At 36.1% G+C, this 24,009-nt stretch overlaps 1 protein-coding gene across 10 annotated transcripts in view; it reads right to left on the reverse strand.

The window, feature by feature from the left end:
- The window catches only part of SPOCK3 (SPARC (osteonectin), cwcv and kazal like domains proteoglycan 3), a 488,153-nt gene that overhangs the window by 365,617 nt on the left and 98,527 nt on the right, over positions 1-24,009 (reverse strand). Inside the window, exon 3 of one of the 10 annotated variants that reach the window (XM_025385108.1) lies at positions 9,001-9,081. The exons of 8 other annotated variants lie outside the window; for them this stretch is intronic. In XM_025385108.1, the coding sequence (XP_025240893.1) occupies positions 9,001-9,021 (21 nt within the window). In that variant the 5' untranslated portion in view covers positions 9,022-9,081. Of the gene's footprint in view, positions 1-9,000; positions 9,082-23,797; positions 23,807-24,009 lie in introns of all 10 variants that reach the window. One more of the 10 variants, XM_025385104.1, reaches the window with a different exon arrangement.

Below are 24,009 nucleotides of genomic sequence, written 5' to 3' on the forward strand. Positions count from 1 at the left end.
AGGGAAGCACTCAGCCAAGAAAGCTTTGACATCATGTGTGATCTCTTATCTCAAGTGGCAGCTTAATGGTACCCAACACCCTTCATCCTGTAATGCATTCACTTTCCCCCATTCCCTCAAGAGCATTCCACATCTCTTTCTTGAAGCAGAAATATCTCCTTTCCCATCTTTCCTCAGGTTATAGCCTCCTTTTCTCTATTTCTCAGAGGAAAGAAAGAAAAAGAAATAAACTCTCACCACCATATGTACATTTCTTTTTAGGTGATGATTGGGTCTGGGTACAAAACATCTTTTAAACTCTTACTTCATTTAAGAAATATACATTTGCAGAAATAATTATCACTCTTACCTATATGATTCATGTCTCAGAACTTCTTAGTGTGAAATCCAGTGTCAGGGCTGATAAATTACAGACTCTTAATCAATGAAAGATCAATGAACCAAACAACAAAAAAGGTGATAGGGAAGAATTCATTAAAGAAAGTATGCATATCACCTTCATTTGTGTTCCATTTAATCATTTATCCATAAGACAATACCTATTGAACCCCTATTATGTGTAAAGAAGTAATAAACATTTTATGGATGAATGAATAAATACACTTATGGGGGAGAAAAATTCCAAAATAGAGCCCCAAATTCCAGGAAACGTTTAATAATATAGTTAAATATCTCTAAAAAAAAATCCCTTTCAACATAAGATTAGTAACCACTAGTGAATGTTCCTAAAATGAAGATGAGTGTGTCAGTGCTAACAATGTCACCATATAATTTATTATACTGGTTGAGAGATTTTATTATTTTCTTTCATTTTTTTGAAAATATAATCATCAAGGATCTGCTACATGTTTATCATCACAATATTTTGGAAAGACATACTAATATATTTTATTTGATAATAAGCTACTGGACACTTAGAGGGCCAAAAAAGGAAATATAATTTAATATAAAGTAACTGATGTTTTCCCTTTTTTGAAATAAATGACATATTTTCAAATGTGGATGTACAGACTATACACTTTATATATATATAGTCTATATATATATACCTTATATATAATTATTAAATACAGAAAAAAATTTAAAACCAAAAATTGGTGAAATTTCTTAACTGAAGCAAACATCAAATGCAAACATGCAAATAAGGTCATTAAGATAGATAACAAAGCCCGCTGACGCAAGAATATATTTTCCAATTGCAGCACAATACTAGAAAGATTTTTGTAATTTGAACACTCAAAACGATCACTTTTTTTTTCATTGAAAGTTGAGATAAATGACTAGTGTTTAGTAAGAATTTTTAATTAATTAATTTATTTATTTATTTATTTTGAGATAGAGTCTTGCTCTGTCGTCCAGGCTGGAGTGCAGTGGCATGATCTCGGCTCACTGCAAGCTCCGCCTCCCAGGTTCACACCATTCTCCTGCCTCAGCCACCCGAGTAGCTGGGACTACAGGCACCCGCCACCACGCCCGGTTAATTTTTTGTATTTTTAGTAGAGATGGGGTTTCACCATATTAGCCAGGATGGTCTCGATCTCCTGATCTCGTGATCTGCTTGCCTCGGCCTCCCAAAGTGCTGGGATTACAGGCATGAGTCACTGTGCCTGGCTGTCAGAATGTATTTTTAAATTACAATCATGAGACCTAATTCCAGCCAAACATTATGAGGCCCTCACTGACAGGATGATCACAATTAGCCCCATCTGACCTATTCACTCTAAATAAACTATTAAAAGGCATTATTCTACATAACACTTGCTTAATTTTTTAAATAACAATTAAAAATGTTTGAGACTAGTTTCTAATCAGATACTAAAAGTAAATATCTCAGCTTATCTCTTGTTAACAATAATTCATCCTAATGTGAGAATATGCTATTTCATTATCATAGTTGAGTTATGGGAAGACTGTTGACAAAGGCCAAAGTGGGTTATAAATTTTGAAAAGCATCCTGTTGCCAGAGTTGATGACTGAATTCATAACAATTGACTATAAAAGATAATGCCACTAGTTTAAAAGTAGCACTTTTTTTTTGAGACAAGATCTTGCACTGTTGCCCAGGCTGGAATGCAGTGCACAATCACGACTCACTGCAGCCTTGATTTCTCAGACTCAGGTAATTCCCTCACTTCAGCCTCCCAAGTAGCTGGGGCTACATGAGCAAGCCACGATGCCTGGCTAATTTTTTCTATTTTTTGTAAAGATAAGGTGTCACTATGTTTCCCAGGCTGGTCTCGAACTTCTGGGCTCAAGTAGTCCTCCTGCCCCGGCCTCTGAAATGCTGGGATTACAGGGAAGAGCCACCACCCTCAGCCTAGAAGTAACTTTTGAGAAGCTTTAGTTTGGTGAAACTTTCAACAGGAAATATGCTGGCATCTTAAATCTGTATATATGCTTCATCACTCTTAAAAACTATGAGCTCATAAAACACCTGAGTATAATATAATTTCCTGAAAATATCTAAATCATATGAATCCCCTAGAGGAGTGTCTTCCACAGAAGACAGAACAGTAAGTAACCATAAACACTTTAAAAATAGAGCAAAGTGTTCTAAAAATGACTTTTCTAAAATGTTACAAGTATGCAACTCCTGTCAGTTTTTTAAATATAAATTGCTTAAATAGTGTATTAAAGCATATTTATGACTAGATAGGTACTGACTTGCTATGGTTTAAGGGATTTTGTCAGGGTCTGCCTACCTACTTTATTCCCACATGAAATAGACAGTGGGTTCATGCTTTGCCTCAACAAGATCCAGGACTCTTGCAGCAAAACATTGGGATTGAGGGGGCGGTTGCTAATACTTCAAATGATTGGCATGTCTCCAACAGGAGGTGAAAAAGATGGGAAAGCGTACAAAAACGTAAAGCCTTCACCATTCCTTTGTATTACTCCTTTAAAATTGTTCCATTACAGATCTGGTTTCAAATAACTTTATGTCAGGTGAAACGCAGAAATAGGAAAGAAATGAGGTTTGGAAGAAGCCTCACAAAATTGCTCTGAATGAAAACATAGAAATACCATGGGGTGTCATCAAGGAGAGACCCCATCAAAAATTTCCCTGAAATATATGCTCCAAGGACTCTGTTTGAAACTGCTCTTTTAAAAATAAAATCATATATATTAGATGTGTAAGTATAAACCAAGAACTACATGAAAGTAGGCCTGTGTGCTTGTCTGTATACTTGTGTAAGCACATCCAAGGACACTGGATAACTAGATTTCCTCCCCTATTATCAGGCTATTTCAGTATCAAGTGATTTGCTTGCTTGATCATATTGATTTTGTATCTTAGCAGCAGGTAGGAAGAATCAATGTGAAAAGGTCAACATGTCAAGAGGAGAAGTACAAATCTTAGGCCAATTGTTGTAGTAATGAAAAATACTCAAAGTCAATGACAGTGACAAACTAAAGCCAGCTGAGCTTTTTTAATCTCACTTTAGTCCAAACCACTGCATTTTAATTACTGAGTTATTTCTGAAGTACATTCCTACTTAGATTCATATTGAACAACTCTATAAATCTTTTTCTACACAGTAACCTAACATTTTGCTTTTTAATCCTGTGCTTTACGATTATACAATTTATGTGAGTATGCACTTGCATGGTGGGAAGGTTCTTCTTATGAATTTTTTTTTTTTTTTTTTACCATCGGCTATCTTTTAGGTTTTGCTCTCAATTAAACACAAGTCTGCATAAGTAAAAAGCCATAGTTTTCAGCAACAAACTATCCCAGCCACTCAGACTTAAGACACCATCTAATTATCAGAATAGGAATAAGAATGAGTTTCAGTCAGTGTCTGAGCAGATAGATGGCACATTCAAAGATTTAACTGATAAAAACTTTACCTAAGGGTCTATTAAGGGAATAGTTGGCAGGATTAAGGGAACAATCAAAGGCAGGATACACACCAAGTTTCAAGCAACAGCAGTAAACCTCATTACCTACCCACAGGCCTACGGTACAAGAAAGAAGCAGGACATCATGGTACCAACACCAAGCGGAAGCGGCATCTGTGGGAGATCACCCACCCCACAAGCGCTATGGACAAAGGTGAAGAGTATCTTTTTCCATGAAGAGAGGGAATGAATGTCTCAGTTTCTCTCAGCTGCAGGGCTTTGCTCCTTCATTTGCTGCTTCCCACTCTCCAAACCCAATAAGAAGCCATTCAACAAAGGAGTGTGGCTAAAGGAGTTTATAGGACCTTCTGAGGCACAGAGCAGAGAAGAAATACGCAGAGAACGAAGTTGAAATAGCCAGCTGAAAATAACCAGAACAAAGTGAGAGAAAGAGGGGAAAACTTCCCTTTTTAATGGTATTCAAGAGACTAAAAAGTCATAGGTGAATGTTCATGCTCCAGGAATACCAGACTAGCTTATAGCAGACCAAACTCTCCTCTAAAACAAACAAGAGAAGGTAGAGGCCAATCCAACAAACAAACAATGAGAAAACACACATCCATTTGAAGGCATCGGAGAGCTAGCAAGTGAGTCAGTACTTGAAAAGCCAAGATCCTGGAGAAGAGGGCCTCACGGAAGAAAACCTAATAGCTATGCCACTTCTCAGTAATAGGTAAAAATACCTTTTTCTATGTTGAGAAAAAGATGCTGATAAGCTAAATAGAAGGACTGTGAGGAGACAGAGAATCTGAACAGAGTTTCTTCACATTTCTTAGGACTGGTAGATGAAACTCCAGGATCTTAAGACAGCCAAGATTAAATATACGAGCTCCCTCAACAAAGGGAAGATAAGAAGGCCTGCACGTGTCCCCTCTAATACTCACACATTTATAAGCAGTGCAGGCACAGAAAAAATCATGAGGAATCCAGTATGGAGAAGTGAGCCTTTAAATGTAATTTTCAGCATCTTTTTCTCAAGTAAAGGTACTGTGGAAAAAGATTGGTAAGCAGGTCAGAACACATTTTGTGACTAGGTCGCTTTAGAATTCTACTCCCTCATACCAGTCCACAAGTGGCAGTTTAAATTGTGTTACATATTCCGCTAATGTTCCTTTTCCTCTTTTTAAAATTTTTATGGATATGTAATAGTTTCACATATTTATGGGGTATATGTGATTTTTTGATACAAGCATACATTGTGTAATAATCAAATTTGGATAATTGGAATATCCATCATCTCAAACATTTATCATTTCTTTGTGTTGGGAGCATTCCGGTTTTTCTCTTGCATTTACCACGGCCCCAGTGTTGAAGGCCACCATTGGTCATTATGTCCCAAGAAGCATTTGTCTATATCTGGAATTTAGTGCCTCTAATTTTCTCGATGGTGGGTCTAATATATATATATATATATATATATAAAAAATATTAACTATATTATATCTATTACTGTATATATTATATATTGTATATATACAATATATAATATTATATATAATATATAATTGTATATTGTATATATACATATACATATTATATATAGTATATACAATACTCTATATAGTATATGCAATACTATATATAGATATGCAATGCTATGTGTATTGTATATGCAATACTATGTATATTGTATATACAATACTATATATATATTGTATATGCTCTATGAAACCCAGAACAAATACATATTGGATGACTCTGACTCCATTTTGTTAGCACAACAGAAAAACAGTGAGAGGAAATGGCACCTACCTCAGTTTCTACTATTCTTTTACATAAAATGTTTGGGTATGAAGGATTATATGATCCATAATTAGAAGCACAAGATCCTTTTGGTCAAACCAACATTTGAGCTCTGATCTCCTGCTTGAAAAGTTCTTTCAGTATTATAACACCCTCTCCTACTTGCCAGACTGAATTTTGCTAAGCAATAAAGTATTGAATGTGATGTTTCTTTCTATGTGTGTATGATTATAATTAATCAAAAAAGTAAACAAGCTAGATCCGGAAGCTAAAGTGATTTTATAACTTATAGAACAATATATATATTGTGTGCATACATACACATATATTATATAAATATATTATTGTGTATATATATACATATAATGGGTTTAATATATACATACTTTTGTAATTTATTTGACTTGTTTTCATTTCAAAGAGGAAGCAATAGTCTTTTATAATTTTCTATATCTTAACTATAATTGGAGCTACACTTACTAAGTTTCCAGTTTTCTGCCATGAAAATTAATATTGCAAGGAATTTTCTTCCTCATGACTTTCGGGGTGTGTGTGTGTGTGTGTGTATGCGCATGCATGTGTGCATGTGTGTATGTGTCTGTACACATACACATACCTCTTGGGTACTTTTATAGGAGTGAAATTTCTGGGACATAGAGCATGCAAAAGTCATGCATTTTATTTACGTATATTTTGTACTCCATGAAATGTTATTAATGCCTTAAAACCTTAATAGTTAATATTTATTTAGGTTAGCTACATATTTTTCCATTTCATTACTCTTTATTTCTTACTGAATGTTAGTGCTTTTCTCTGTTATCATATCCTCCTACCTGAAGAACTACTTTTAGTAATCGTTTCTGATGTGAGCCGACTGCTGATGAATTCTCTGTTTTAGTTGATTTGGAGATATTTATTTTTCTTCTGCAATTTGAAGTGTATGGATACAGACTTCTGTTCTAGAAGCTATTTTCTTTCAGAACTTTAAAGATGTTTAAATTCATTAACTTCTGTTATTAACTTCTGTTATTAACATCTTTCACCTGTCTTCTGGCTTTCATAAATTGAGCTGAGAATAGTTAGCTGTTAATATTCATTGTAGCCCCTTTGAAGGCAACCGTCTCATATTTCCCTACTTCTTAACAACTACATTTTAGTTTTTGCCCTGGGCTTCCAGGAAGTACAAAACAGCAAGCAACTGAGGTCTAGGGGCAGAGCAGCAGTGTGGGAAGGGCTCTCCCAGAAGGTGAAAATCCCAGGGAGGCTCTGGGGAGCAAAGTGCAATCTCCAGTTTTCCTGAGAACTGATGGTTAGGCTGCAAGGAATAAAGAGATTTCTAGAAGTCAATGCAAACATTCCAGGGAAAGACCTAGTCTCATTATGCATCTTTGAAAAAGAGGATAACTGAGTCTTACTAAAATGCAACAAAGCTTAATAAGACTCAACAGACTGTGTCATGAAACCCAGCACAAATGCAAATCAGGATGACTCTGACTCCACTTTGGTAGCACAGCAGAAAAACAGTGAGAGGAAATGGCACCTACCTCAGTTTCTACTCTTCTTTTACATAAAATGTTTGGTATGCAGGATTATGTGATCCATAATTAGAAGCACAAGACCCTTTTGGTCAAACCAACATTTGAACTCTGATCTCCTCCTTGAAAGGTTCTTTCAATATTATAACACCCTCTCCTACTTACCAGACTGTTTGAATTTTGCTAAGCAATGATGTATTGAATGTGATGTTTCTTTCTGTGTGTGTGTATGATTGTAATTAATCCAAAAAGTAAACAAGCTAGATCCGGAAGCTAAAGTGATTTTATAGCTTATAGAACATAATGAGAATCACACATCTTATTTAAGTGCTTTCTTACTAGAGGAGCTCCATAATCACTTATAAATCCAATGTAATTATTTCCTTACTTTTCTTTGGTTGCTCCTCCATAAGATTTCAAAGAATGCCTATCTCTAAAGTTCACTCTTAATTAAATAAATTCATCCTAATAATACCTAGAAATACCCATATTAATCTTTTTAAAAGGCAGTGACGTTATAGAGTCAAAATGTCCTTGTGAATAGTTCATATCTTTAGAGATGGTCTCATTTATTTTGACTGTGTCTATATTTTATGATTGCTTATGTAGCATTTTCAACTTTAAAATTCATGTCAATGAATCCTTCTGAATACCAGCTGCCATCTCAGTTAAATCTTAAATAGACAAATTGCTCATATTTCATGTACAGTTATTCTTGAAGAAGCTTCATCAAAGTGGCATTATGCCCTGTTTTACAAGTATGTTATATTTTTTCTACAGGAAAAAAAAAGGAAAACTTGGCATTTGTTGATCAGGAAGCACAAATGCTGGTTTCTTTTGGCTATTTTGTTACTTTCTTCCTAAATACTCAGGGGTCAATAGCAAATCTATGAGAAGGGATTTTATGTAACCCATATCAACTTTCCCATTGTGATCCCTGCTTCTACTATTATCTGCTGCTGGTTTAAGCCGTTCTTACTTGTACTTTGATTATTTCAGACTCTCACTGTTCTCTCAGTGACCAATCTCAGCCCTTCCAATTTATCTACGTGCCTAGAAATCAGGGCTGAATCAAGAAGTTCATCATGCTCCCAGGTACATGGAGGTGCACAAATAGCTGTAATATACAAAAGCTAGCTCACTGCAATTTTATATTCTGAACTAGAAGGGTTGGAGGGAAACACCATTTCTTTTCAACTATGGAAAACAAGAAAAATAATCTGTAACTGCAATTCTAGAAGTAAAGAGAAACAAAATTCCTATTGGTTATGGTGGAATGTAGGCTCTAAGATAGGTGAAGAGCAGCATTTCAACAATCTCTCACATACATGGTGTGATCAGAGAGTAATCATATATACTTTGGTGAAAGGATGGAGTGAGGATATGAAATAGTTCCCAATAAACACATATGAGAGCAGTCGTTTTAGGATTTGACATCCCCAAGCCTTATAAAGAAATGTCTTTTGATGATTTTTATTACAATATCCCTTAAAAATAAGTTCTGCCAATAAATAACAGGTTACTAAAGTTTTCAGAATGAATAACAAAGGTTGATATCATCTCTTAACAAAATACTCATCTCCAAAGTAACATCTGTTGAAGTCATTTAAAGCATCATGAGAAATACTTGATTATACAGCAGAAATAAACCACAAGTGAAGGGCTGAGGGATGACATCAGTCATAGACTTGTTTTTTTGATGCATATCAGAAAAACAACAAATTTGAAGTATTTAAATATAGAATATTATGTCTATAACATAACGGGTACTCTGCTACCCACTATTTCACATTAACTTATATTTAACAATTTTCATTACCTGACAGAGCTCAGAAGACATGTGGATGTGATCTTGTACGATCAGGACTACTGTCCTGTCAAATAATTGTTTTTCTTCTTACTAATGCCCCAAAGGTTTCAACAAAGAAAGAAAGAAAGAAAGAAAGAAAGAAAGAAAGAAAGAAAGAAAGAGAAAGAAAGAAAGAGAGAGAGAACGAGAGAAAGAAAAGAAAAGAATAAACCCCTTTCTGATGAAAATAGCTACATTTTAAAATGGGTAAATTGTTTCCACTGAAATATTTTATGTTAAAGCAGTATGTCTCTTAAATTATATACATGGTAGATTTTATGTTTCTATAAATAAGGATCATAAACAATGTACACATACATATCTTTGTATATTAAATGCAAGTTTCAAAATTACACCTCATTTCAAGAGGCACAATAACTATGTGGTTAACAAGTTAGACTGAACCAGGGTTCCTTAGTTTAGATCCTTTCTCTATCACTTTCTAGCTATGAAGCTTTGGACAAGTTATTTCAAAAACACTGTGCTTTCAATTTTCTGATATATAAAGTGGAAATGACAGTATTTTCTCCTAGAGGGTTGATGTGAGGATTAAATGGACTAATATATATAAATTTCCTACCACAGTACCTGGTACATAGTAAGGTTGTCAAAATTTTAGATATTATAAATTTTAGATATTATAGTTATTATTATACTTATGTTCAAAGAACATTCATGTAAACAAGAACAATATTGATGCTTCTGGCTATCATGATAAAGTAGTAACGACTTGACAATCTAGCATTGATTATAAAAATGCTTTGGCAAAATAAATAATTCAATCACTCAGTGTTTGTATTTAGTATTATAGTTAGTAATTTCTGTTAGCATACGTTATCAAGAAATAATGAAGAGGATTTTTTTTGTTTGTCCTTGAATTTAGGATTTGTGGCTGAATTTGCTAACTGCACATTTTAACAAATATTACCCTTTGATATAATAGGAAATACAACTTTACACGATTATAACTTCATTCATCTTAACACAAGTGCATTTTAAAATAGGTTTTAAACATCAAAAATGGTTATTTTTGCATAAATAAAAGGATTCATTTTAGAAAGGTTACTTTAAAATCTATAACCTATAGATCAAAGATCTGTTCTTCCCAATGTTACCATTTAAATTAGTTCCAACATTGGGTAACATCATAGTTTGAATGAAGATTAAGTCACTTACATTTATAATTACCAAACGTCTATTTTTTCTACATATTAAAATGTCTAACTCCACTGGATTACTAGTACTCCTTATCATTCAGTGGGTTTTGATAGTCATTCTGCAGACCCAGAAACCATTCAATGGCACTGAAAAGTTCAAAAATCTAACCTGGGGGTTTTTTAAATCTATTTAAAATTAATCATGAAAAAATGATAGCCATGTCTAAATCTAATATATATTTTAACATACAATTTATATAAATTCATATGCAAATGGACAGAGCAGTTCTAGGATATTGACATTTAGCACACAGGACTTCTCCAGGTTAAAGAAGTTTATTATTTTCTTGGACATGGCTCATATTTTTCCAGATCAGAGGATGGATAACAATAATAAATCCCTCATAAAAATTTTTCTCTTAGCCAGTTCTCATCTCTCTTCCTGTCAGCAATCCGATTGTATTTTCCCTTGAGTTTTGTGTTATAGTGTTAGATGAGAGATGTCAGAATCCATTAGCACCTCATGTAGAGAGTTCTTTTCTGGTTTCAAATAAAAAGAAGTGAATGTGGATAAGGTTAATTTTCGTACCTCAGAGCTAAATCAAGTGATAGGAAGCAACAGGAAGAGATAAGAGGAAAATATTGAAAGAGATAGTAGAGGGCAAAATTTTATCTGATAGAATCCCCCATATTATGTGACTGCATAACAAAATTTTATACTATTCATTTCTAATCTTGGAAAAATGTTATCAGTAGGATTCATATTCATCTACTAGCTCCCCATTTTCTCACCCTTAGAGAACAACCACATAGCAGTGATAGCCTGATGTTCCAAACATTTTTGTCAAAATATGATTGCTTTGAAACTCCTCGCAGTTTGGGGGCACTAAGAAGCCATCCCCTGTGAAATAATAGTTCAGGTAATTTTAACATATTAATTAATACTATACTTAATATAACTATTATAAATGTTAGACATAAAAATCATGAATAAAATGTACAATCATTCACATGTCAGATAACTGCAAAGTAATACAAAAAGAAACCTGTCAATTTACCCATGGCAAACCATAATTTCAAGTTTTTCATTAATAACCTTCCCTCCCTCCCTCCCTTTCTTCCTTCCTTCCCTCCATCCCTCCTTTCTTTTCTTTTCTTTCCTTTCTTTACTCTTTTCTCTTTTGTTTTCTTTTCTTTTACTTTTCTCATATTCTCTCTCTCTCTCTCTCTCTCTCTCTCTCTCTCTCTCTCGAGACAGGGTCTAGAATATAGTGGTGCAACCACATCTCACTAAAGCCTACAGATTCAGCTTCCCTGGGCTCAAGTAATCCTCCCACCTCGGCCTCCCAAGTAGCTGGGACAGGCGTGAGCCACCATGCCTGGCTAATTTTTGATCTGTGGAGACAGGGTTTTGCCATGTTGCCCAAGCTGGTCTAGAACTCCTGAGTTCAAGTGATCCACCCACTTCAGCCTCCCATTAATAATTTTTAATTGTGCATTTCTTTTGCTATTATATTGTACTATGCAATACAAATTGTAAAGGGCCATAAGTTACCTTTGTCATTCCTATAGATAGGGAGGAAAAGTCGTTTTACTTCCTTTAGGGATACAATAGCTCAGTGAACATGATACAACTAGAATGTAGTGTGAAAACATTGTCACATTGTACTTGTGAAGTCCACCCAATCTGATGAATATAATACAACACAAACATATGTTTATACATATCTGTTATTCTTCCTTCATTTCTTAGAGCTGGCATTTGAAGGCAGAAGTAAATATAGTAAAAAGATATATGAATATTAATGAAATGTATAATTACTGCAAACTCATTTACGCCTTCTGGAGAACACTAAATTATAAAATAAATTTTTGGTACTTTCGCATGAGTGGTGCTAAAGAACAATAATCAACTCAGTAAAATTTACCCACCATTGCAATCTTTACCGAACATCTTTATCTTTTATTCAAACTAATAGTAGTGCCAGCTTTAGAATAATGGTAACTAGCATTAAACATTGTGTTATCAAATAAATAAAAAAATACGGAGAGTTTTCAGAGCTAAAGAGATTATTTTAAAAAAATAAAAATCATGTCCTCAATAACACTAGTGTTGTAAAAGGGGAAAAAAAGGTAGAATAAGTAGAGAGGGCAGAATAAAGACAGTTAAAAAGCATCATTTTAGTCTTCAAGAAGCATAACATTGAGTGAGGCAAATAAAATTACAAGAATGTAGAAAAGTTGAATGTTTAAAGTGATAAAGTATATTTCAATATAATGATACAAAGCAGCCTATTATAAATGATTTTTATATATGAATGATATAGGAATTTGCAAGTTAATGAATAATAATAAATAAATGATATCAGCAGCAGCTATATATTATTAGAAGTCCAGCATCATTTTGTAAGGAAAAGTATTATACCTTAAGATTCTCTTTCACAGCTTGTCTCCTGAAGATAGTGTTATGGCTTTCTATTTCATGAGCTATCCAGACTAGGCACTGCAAATTTCTTTTAAAAAGCATCAAATATATTGGTAGTTGTGCTAAGTGTAAAAATGTCTAGATCTGCAGCGATTCAGATAACCTACACTCCTGGCTGGATTCAGTCATAGTTTACAGTAGCCAATTATCTGTCTGTACCAAGATGTTCCACGGTTCTAGGTTTGATTGTATACTGTTCCATCCACCTCTGCCACTCCCTGCCAGATTGACAGTCCAATTAACACATGGCGTGTCTACAGACTATAGTAGGCAGTCAGTCATATTTTCTGCTCTTCCCAGAGCCCAGAAAAGACAGCTCCAACAAGACTATTTTTTTTGGGGGGGGGAGGAGCGGACAGAGTCTTGCTGTGTCACCTATGCTGAAGTGCAATGGCGGGATCTCCACTCGTTGCAACCTCCCGTCTCCCGGGTTCAAGAGATTCTCCTGCCTCAGCCTCCCAAGTAGCTGGTATTATAGGCTCACGCCACCAAGCCCGGCTAATTTTTTGTATTTTTAGTAGAGAAGAGGTTTCACCATGTTGGCCAGGTTGGTCTCGAACTCCTGACCTCCTAATCTGCCTGCCTCGGCCTCCCAAAGTGCTGGGATTACAGGTGACAGCCACTACACTCTGCCCCCAAAAGACATTTGTATGGTATGTTTTCTTCACTAAGAATTCTGGATACCACCCCCACATGTTTTCCTCCCACCTATTATCTTTTGTGGCTTCCTCCTCATATTCCTGACTTCTAAATGTTGAATGGCCCAAGGTTACAGACTAGTCCTTGAGTTTGTCTTCTTTTTTACCTGTCACTCCCCAGGGACTTCATCTGGGCTTATGATTAAAATATAGTCTAGATGGTAAGACTTCTTAAATTATTTCTCCTACTAAGATTCTCCCCTACACTTCAGAGATGTATATCATCTCTATTCAATATCTCCACTCAGATATCTAATAGGAACCACAAATTCAGAATGTCTAAAACCCCTCTTATTTCTTGTTCCCCACAGCCAGCATCAGGTTTTCATGTGGTCAGATATTTTCATCTCAGTTAACAGAAAGTCTGTTCTTCTAGTTCCTCATGCCACATCTTTGATGAAATCTTTGATGCCCCTCTCTCCCTCACACCTTCCATTTGGTCAGCTCTACCTTCAAAATATATCTTGTCAACAGCGTAACCCATTTACCATTGTCTCTCATCTAAATGATGCAATAGCTTCCTATTAAGTTTGCCTTCTTTTCTTTTCATCTCTTTTCTTTTTTTTTTCCTTGAGACTTTCAGTTGATTTTCTACAAATTAAACTGAATGCCTCTTTTGAAATGTAAATTGAATTATGTCATCAGATAGAAGCTGTCAATTGTCTTCACAGTTCATCTGTGGAATAGCCATAATAGTTACCATGACTCTCAATATATGGTCCCTTTATCACACTGATCTCATCTTTTAAAACTCTCTTCCCCTTCACTTACCTCCAATTGTATTATCTCCTTGCTACAGCACAATAAGGTCTTGTGGTCTTGGCTTTCATTGGGCCTCGGCTTGAATGTCCTCCCTCAGTCCAATATCTGCACGGCTGCTTTCCTTGCTTATTTCACTGTTTAATTCTAAAGTCACTATCTCAGTGAAGTCTTTTGTGGTCATGCTATCTTAAAGTTTACTTATCACTTAAAATTTATTTTCCTCCCTTCCTTACTATATTTTATCCATAGCACTAATTAAGAAGTTATATATTTTCATGTATTTATCCTTCTTATGGGGTAGCTCCTCCATTAGAATGTTCTTTGTATGGGGGTGTATATATATATATACACCAAATATATGTGTATATATATATTTGGCTAGGGTAGAGGACTACTGTTCACTATTACTAGAATCTAGAAAAGTGCCAGGCATATAGCACTCTATAAACATTTATCGAATAAATTGATGAGAGATCTTAACAAGTATATTAGTTAGGACACAGACTGCTGAAACAAAAGACAAAAATAAAATGGTGTTTAAAGAAAAAAAAAGCCACCTCCGGCCGGGCGCGGTGGCTCATGCCTGTAATCTCAGCACTTTGGGAGGCCATGGCAGGTGGATCACGAGGTCAGGAGATCAAGACCATCCTGGCTAACATGGTGAAACCCCATCTCTACTAAAAAAATACAGAAGAATTAGTCTGGTGTGGTGGCGGGCGCCTGTAGTCCCAGCTACTCCGGAGTCTGAGGCAGGAGAATCGCATGAACCCAGGAGGTGGAGCTTGCATTGAGCCAAGATCACCCCACTGCACTCCAGCCTGGGTGACAGAGCAAGACTCCTTCTCAAAAAAAAAAAAACAAAAAACAAAAAACAAACAAACAAAAAAGTCCATTTCTTTCTTTCATGTAGAAGATCACTCAGAGGATACAGAAATACTAGTTCAGTTTGACAGTTGGTGACTGATGCTATTTCTGATTGCTCTATCACCTTCAACATCTTGGCTTCATTTCATGTTCTAAGATACTCTCACAATTATTATTTCTGATTTACAGTTGCAGGGAAGAAAGGAAAAGGGAAATGGAGGGCATGACCTCCTTTCTCTTCAAGAGCACGATCCAGAAGTTACACACTTTATGTTTACTCATGTCCTATTGGAAATAACAGGCACAAAATACACCTAACCACAAGACAGGCTTGAAAATATAAACTTATTCTAGGTTACTATATACCCAGCTTAAAAAAGAAAATGGTGAAAATTGTTATTGGATTAAAAGAGGCAACAGTCTGCCCAAACTCTTAACTCCTAACCCTACATCAAGCACAATGGTTGACACCTAAGGTAAGGTAAGTCAGTCCACAATCTGACTGGACAAGTCTGTAAATAAACCTGACAATAAGTTCATTGTAGGCCAGGCACTGTAAGTTCATTGTAGGCTCACGCATGTAATCCCAGCATTTTGGGAGGCCAAGTTGGGTGGGTCACCTGAGGTCAGGAGTTCGAGACCAGCCTGGCCAACTTGGCAAAATCCTGTCTGTACTAAAATACAAAAAAAAAAAAAAAAATAGCTGGGCGTGGTGGTGCGTGCCTGAAATCCCAGCTACTTGGGAGGCTAATGCAGGACAATTGCTTTAACCCAGGAGGCAAAGGTTGCAGTGAGCCAATATCAAGCCATTGCACTCTAGCTTCGGTGACAAGAGTGAAACTCTGTCAAAAAAAAAAAAAAAAAAAAAGTTCATTGCCAACACATTGATAAGCTTATATACCTATGAATTTCCAACTCCTACAATACAAAAAAAAAAAAAAAAAGTCCTTAAAATAGGCAATGATCTCTCCTTCTCAGGCCCACTATACCTGAGCTCACCTAAGTGTGCCAATCTTTTATCCTTACAATCAACTCCTAATTAGCATGTAACTTATCCTTTTAGGAAACTGCATATGCAGTAACACCAGCAAAATCTGTTTAATTTTATTTTATCTGTTCCAGGCATTTGAACCCTACTTCGACTTCCATTTCAGCCTCTGGTTCCTCTTCCACCCCTCACTTTTCCCTACTCACAAAAATCTCATACTGATTTTGGTAGAAGACAAACACAAAGTAACCTGCCCTGTGCCTGGGCCTATATATTCCCCTCTCTCTTCTTCTGACAACTTTACCATCATATTGCAAAGTACAGCCAGGATATATCCTGGTGATGAATGGCTTGGACTATTATGAACCATCTATAGAGTAGACAATTGGGTGAAGAGAATTGATTGATTGATTGATATTTTAGGAGGGAAAATTAAGCTTAAAAGGAGATGAGTTATAAAGGTTTCCAATAAAGCATTTCTGAATGATAGTAGCAAGATTTGACTCAAAATCAAGTATTAGTGCTTTACTTTGCCTCATATGTGTCAACAGATACTAATTTGCTTTGACAAATACAGGATGCCAAAATGCACCAAAAATACACACATATAAGCAATCAAGTCGAACTGATTTCTTCTGTACTTAGTTGTATTGCCAAGACTACTTTTTTATAATTACAAAAAATAATAATAATAAGCCACCTAGAAGTTTGTTGGGGAAAAGATTGGTGGAAATTTTCTTTTTTCCTTTCTTTTCTTTTCTTTTTTTATTTTGGAGATGGTGTCTCACTCTGTCTCCCAGGCTGGAGTGCAATGGTGCGATCTTGGCTCACTGCAACCTCTGGCTTCCAGGTTCAAGAGATTCTCCTACCTCAGCCTCCCAAGTAGCTGGGATTACAGGCACCTGCCACCATGCCCAGCTAATTTTTGTATTTTTAGTAGAGTCAGGGTTTCACCATGTTGGCCAGGCTGGTCTTGAACTCCTGACCTCAGGAGATCCACTCACCTCTGCCTCCCAAAGTGCTGGGATTACAGGAGTGAGCCACCTAGCACAGCCTGGAAAATTTCTTAATTGATAACCAATCATTCATTTATAGAAGTGGACAAAAATAGAGTGATGATAAATAGCAAAGACCTGAAAAAATTGAGAAGAAAATAAATTTTCCTAAACTTCTTCAAACTTTGGTTTCCCTTTATAGAAGAGGTATAATGAAATTATCAAAATAAATTACCATACATTTGTGACAATAGTCCAAGGAAGACCTTTGAAACAGTATTAGACATTTAATGGCCCCCTTGGTGCTCTAGACACTGGGCCCCTCCCACTTCCCAAAAGAACTTGCAGAATCAATTATCATCTACTTCTCCAATAATTAATTACCTCTTTCCTTCTTGTTCTTCAAACTCTCCCTTTACTAGATTTTGCTTTCAGCACATAAAATTGTTCAAACTTCTTTTCCATGCATAAATTGCAAAATTATTTAGAAAGACCTTGTAACTTTTTCCCTGAATGCTGAAGCATATTGAAAAGCTCTTTCCTTACACCTCTTCTCATTCATTCCTAAGCCCAAAACCACCTTGCTTCTACTAGGACCACTTCACCAAACTCCTCCCGAAGTTAGGTTTTATTGTTCGTTTGTTTGAGAGGAGTCTTCGCTCTGTTGCCCAGGCTGGAGTGCAGTGGTGTGATCTCGGCTCCCTGCAAGCTCCCCCTCCCAGGTTCACGCCATTCTCCTGCCTCAGCCTCCGGAGTAGCTGGCACTGCAGGCACCCGCCACCACGCCTGACTAATTTTTTATATTTTTTAGTAGAAATAGGGTTTCACTATGTTAGCCAGGATGGTCTCGATCTCCTGACCTTGTGATCCGTCCGCCTCGGCCTCCCAAAGTGCTGGGATTACACCCAAGTTAGTTCTTTTATTGCCAAACAAAGGGTTTTTACCCTTCATCTTATTGGACCTCTCTGTAACATCCAACACTGTAGATCACTTACCTCTCTTCTTAGTCTTCTCCACATGAATTTTGGGTACACCATCATTTACTACTTTGTGTAGAAAAAGTAGTGGTCCTCATCTTCTTCTCAGTATTTATCTCCCTATCTCTTAATTGTTGTGCCTACTGCCCATTCCCATATAATATATGGAGGTGTTCATATGCTGTGGCCCAGAGAAGCTAAACAGTATTCAACTGTTTTTTATGTGTGGCCCAAGACAATTCTTCTTCTTCAGATGTGGCCCAGGGAAGCCAAACAGTGTTCAACTAGGCCACATCCGAAGAAGAAGAATTGTCTTGGGCCACATATAAAATACACTAACACTAATGAGAGCTGATGAGCTAAACAAAAGGTCTGTGCAAAATGTTCGTAATACCTGTCGCCACAGATAAGCAAAAAAGTCCTCATTCAAAGGGTTGGAAGCCCGTATTACCATTTGTTCTCCTCTTCCTAACAATCCCTCTACATGAAGCAATTTAAAGTCCACTCCGCCTGCTCAGTTTGTCTTTTCTGTTAGGTTTACCAAGAGCATGGACTCCCAACAGCCTTCCTCCTGACCCACCCTGAATGGAGGATTCCAGGGTGATGGGTGGGCTTTATTGTCTTCTCGTGGGCACCTGGGCCATTTCCAAACCCTGCCAGACTAAGGGGTGAAATGCACTGATGAGAAATGACCCCGAGAGCATAATGTGTCCCTGCTCCATACCCATGATTCAGGGGCTGCTGGCCACTGTCAGCATCTCCTAAGACAAACACACCAGGAGAGGTACAACAGAGAGTAGTGGTTCTCAACGCACTGTCTTTGAGTCATGTAAAAGATTCATCAGCATCACCCACAAAGATGTCACAAATGCCGATTCTCAAGTCCCGCCCCATATCTACCGTATAAGTGCTGTGAAGATAGGGCTCAGCAAACCGCATTTTAAGCATCCCATTACATGAATCAGATGGAGGCCCAAGTTTGAGAAATACAGCTGTAGAGTATCAGATACCTGGCTTAAGTGCCAGTGTGCTAGCTCTGGACTCACTAAAAACAGCCTTGGGGAATATTACTGGAAACACACTCTTATCTGGTGCCCTGTCTCCAGAATCATCTATTTACTGAGGCAGGCACAGGACACTGGAGTTTCTCCTTGCTAATGCACTATTTCATTTGTTTTATCCCATTCTGTTTAGTGCTTGAACAATCTGTTTCTTGTATACTTTTGGTCTATTCCACTTGTAATTTCAGACATTCTGTTTCTTCATTTACAATACAATATTTCTTCATTTCCTTGTCACTCCAAATATAATGATATTTTTAAAAATATTATAGTTAAAGCACAGACTGCTATGTAGAATCATAAAACATGTAGTCAGCAAATGCACTTAAACCTATAGAGTTGAAAATACATAAATTTAGAAGTTTGTATTTCAGTATGAAAGAATCTAGATAAAAATAATATATAAATTTGTCATAATGGAAGGAGAAAAACTGTCAGTTTTGAAACTGCATAAAAGGGTGAGATATATATTATTTAAAGTTGCACTAAAATGTCTTATGTTCAACTTGCACAGTTTCTTATTTCATCTCCACAGGGCTTCCACAGTGAAAATCTAGAAGCTGTCTTGTCATGAGAGGGTGTTTCAGTGACATCTATATTTAACGCTCTAAGGCAAAAACATATTTCCAAATATGCTTTCCAAAAATAAGTTTAATTTTAAAAAAACTTTTTTGAGATAGGGTCTTGCTCTGTCATCCAGGCTGGAGTGCAGTGGCATAATTATAGATTACTGCAGCCTTCAATTCCTGGGCTCAAGCCATCTTCCCCGCTCAGCTTCCCTCAGAGAGAGGGTTTCATTATGTTGCCCAACCTGGTCTCAAACTCCCAGCCTCAAGCAATCCTCCTGCCTCAGCCTCCCAAAACACTGGGATGACAGGCTTGAGCTACTGTACCCAGCCAGATTTAAATATTCTAAAATAATAGATTGTTTTAATTTTTAATTATCAAAGTTAAATATATTTAAATTAGATATAACAATTTGGTGCTTTTTTTATTTACTGGAAAAAAGCATACTTTACATAACTAGTGGGTAACATAAGGAATATAAGAATAAGAGGCAAAGTCAATATAGAGAAAACGAAGATGTCAAGCCATTAGATATAATGCCTAAAAGTTTCTGATGGTTCACACTCATTACCTGTATTTTAACCTAATGTATAATTTGTGAAACTTTAAAAAAAAAAAAAATTAATTTAGATGTTTTTGTACTTAATGTAAACATCTTTCCACCAGCAGTTTGCAACTAAACACCAATATAATTATCAATATAATTATCAAAATCAATATAATTATCAAAAAATGACAGTTAAAAAAAAAAAAACAGTCCAAGTAAGACAGTTAGACATTTACAAGGTATGTCTAACAATTTCTCCACCTAAAATGCTACATAAAATCAGTTTCGTCTTACAGTCAATCAGAATACAAGAATTACAAGCAAAGGACTGAATCATAAAATACTGTATTATAAACATGTCACTAGAAAAATTTAGATTAAAATATGCTTCAAGATACTAAAATATGATCTTTATTTACAAGATGTCTTAAATCCAGAGGGAAATATTACTAATAAGTAGCTTGTAGATGTCATTCATATCTCTGTTAAGCAATTATATTAATGTTAGGTAGAGTACAAGACTGTAGATCTAATGGTGATCAAAAATTAACAAACCTTAATAGACCTTATTCTAAATGTATGTTAGTTGAATAAATCTAAAGTTCAGGGTTTTTAAAATATTACTAAAATTAATTGTGCAAATACACTGAGACATGAACAAGATCTCATGGTAAGTGACATAGCCAGGATTACTTTATTTTAATTACCCGTAGCTAAAGTTTTGCCACTTTCTACATTACATTAATAATTAAATTATTAAAAATAAACTTTTAAAAAATGAACTCAACCAAAGATAAAATGTGCTACACTATGACATCAAAAACTAGGAGTAAGGCTGGGCGTGGCGACTGACACCTAGAATCCAAGCATTGTGGGAGGTTGAGGTGGGTGGATCAACTGAAGTCAGGAGTTCGAGACCAGCCTGGCCAACATGGTAAAACCCCATCTCTACTAAAAATACAAAAATTAGCTGGGCGTGGTGGTGCACGCCTGTAATCCCAGCTACTTGGGAGGCTGAAGCAGGAGAATTGCTAGAACCTGGGAGGTGGAGATTGCAGTGGGCCTAGATCGTGCCATTGCACTCCAGCCTGGGCAACAGAGCAAGACTCCTTCCCCCTCAAAAAAAAAAAAAAAAACACACACACACAAACAAAAACAAACAAAGAAACAAAAACCTGAGAGTATACAGATAATAGTCCAAATCCCTTCACTTCTCTGATAACTAAACCACCCTGTTTTAAAGTCTTTGTGTATGGTTTTCTCGGTCATTTTCACCATGCCACTCTTCACTTGAAAGCAATTTAAACATTTTCAAAAGCTTGAATAGAATTTTTTTAATGCCACAAGAGAAATTATGAGAAACAGAACAAACCAACCCATAAAGTAAAAGTACTAAGAATCTCAAAACCTAAGAAAAATGTGTTCCATATTTGTAGTTCTATAATATTTTAGGACATCTGTAAGTATATGATTGTTTCCCTGGAAAGTGTTAGAGAAGCCCAGGTATTTACATCTGAACATTACTTTTTTATCTAGCATCTCTCCAAGAAAATTTGTAAAAACTGACAAATACCAACACCAATAAATAATTACCTAACTCCCTTATTAAGTATTCTTTTAAAGACACATTTTCCGTGATTTTTTTTGTAAGTTTTGTATTTTTCACCTAGGATAAATGATGGCATATCCACTCTATCCCTTCTCTTAAAAATCATTTGAATTCAACCAATATGAACACAAGAGATTTATAAATTTACTTTGCTTAAACCATCAATAGCAGAACTACAGTCAACTCTTTTTAATGCTGTAGAAAATCATTCAACCTCTAAAGCATTTCATATCAGAGACCAAGCATTTATCTTTCAATTGTTATCACAGAAGACAAGCCAAATATTATCATAAATAACAAATCATGTCTCTAGAGATGACAGTTCTGTATAGTTTTTTAAAGACATGTCTTAGCATGTTAAGATCTTTAAGATTATACAGTTACAGTTTATGAAATAGATAACTATCAAAAGTTATTTACTTTAATCTCCTTTAAAAAGTCCTTAGCATTTGAAGGATATTTCTGAACGTTGAAATTTAGAGACTATATTACTTTCATTTGACTACTGTAATAAATTACCAAAGGCCCTAGGTGGCTTGAAACTAGAGATGTATTCTTATTCAGTAGTGGAGGCCAGAAGTCAGAAATCAAAGTGTTGGCAGAAGCTAGGGGAAGAGATCCATTCTTTACCTCTCTCTTAGCTTCGGATAGCTGCCAGTAAACCCTGGCATTCCTTGGCTTGTGACCACTTCACTTCAATCTCTGCCTCCATCTTCACGCTTTCTCCTTCTCCCGTGTTCCTCCTCTGTGTGTCTCTTATATATACAGATGCCACTGGATTTGGATAATCAAGGATGGCCTCCTCTTCTCAAGGTCCTTAATGCCATCTGCTAAAATCCTTTCTTCCAATCAAGATAACATCCCAGGTTTGAGGTATTTGACATGGACGTATCTTTTTGGGGACTACCATTCAATCCACTCAAGAGACTAAACATTATCATTATATAAACATTTTCATTATTGTCTATAGTAGGCAAAATAATGACCTCTCCCATATGTCCATATCCTAATTCCAGGAATATGTTACATTACAATGCAAATGGGATTTTGCCAAACTGGTTAAAATAAGGATCTTGAGATAGAAAGAGTATTTGGGTTATTCAGGTGGGTCCAATGTAATCATGAGGATCCTTTTAGGAGGAAGGCCGGAGGGCCAGCATGAAAGATGTAAGGATGGCAGCAGAGGTCAGAGTGGTGGAACTTGGATCCAAGGGATGCCAGTAGCACCTAGAAACTGGACAAGGCAAGGCAAGGGTTTCTTCTGCAGGTCCCTGGATGTAACACAGCACTTGAGTTTAGACTCATCAGACCAGCTGTAGACTTCTGCTGCCAGAACTGTAACATAATAAATTTATGCGTTTTAAGCCATGACATCTGAGTATGTTACAGAGTAATAGGAAGCCAATGCACTGTTCAGCATTCTTTTGTAAAGCAGATAACCAGTAGTAGATGTCTTTAAGAACACAGCCTGATTATTGTGGTCAGATAGATAGTTGGGGCTACCTAACAGAGAAGAGTGAAGGAAAATCTATTTTATTTTTAATCACACGAGTTATCTTACTTAACTTAGGTTTAATTCTAACATAATTAGTAATTAGAAACTTGTTTTGCTTTCCCTTGGCTTCTAAATGATGCCTGTGATTCATGCGGCAAGAGGACAGGTAATGAATGGACACAGCATTTCAAGGGACATTCTCAGAAGTCTTTCCCCTATTAGTAAGGTTGTGTCCAACATTTTCTATCTCTGTTTAAAACTATAAAATAAATTGCTATAAATATCACTTGAGAGTATTAGGCAGTCAATAAATTTCAAACAGAATCTGCTGTTCTTCAAAATAAGCACAGTCGACTAATATAAAAATTAATATGTTGGTGTAGGCATGCTATATTTATTATGCCTTGCCTTATAACTTTTATAACTTTTACACGTTTTTTTCCTTTCCTTTCCTTTCCTTTCCTTTTCTTTTCCTTTTTTTTTTTTTTTTTTTTTTTTGAGACAGAGTCTTGCTCTGCTGCCCAGGCTGAAGTGCAATGGCATGATTTTGGCTCACTGCAACCTCCACTTCCTTGGTTCAAGTGATTCTTCTGTCTCAGCCTCCCAAGTAGCTGGAACTACAGGCATGCGTCACTAAGCCTGGCTAGTTTTTTTTTTTGTAATCTTTGTAGAGATGGGGTTTTGCCATTTTGGCCAGGCTGGTCTTGAACTCCTGACTTCAGGTGATCTGCCCGCCTCGGAATCCCAAAATGCTGGGATTACAGGCATGAGCCA

The sequence above is a fragment of the Theropithecus gelada genome, chromosome 5 (genome assembly GCF_003255815.1).
Source record: "Theropithecus gelada isolate Dixy chromosome 5, Tgel_1.0, whole genome shotgun sequence".
Classification (NCBI taxonomy): domain Eukaryota; kingdom Metazoa; phylum Chordata; class Mammalia; order Primates; family Cercopithecidae; genus Theropithecus; species Theropithecus gelada.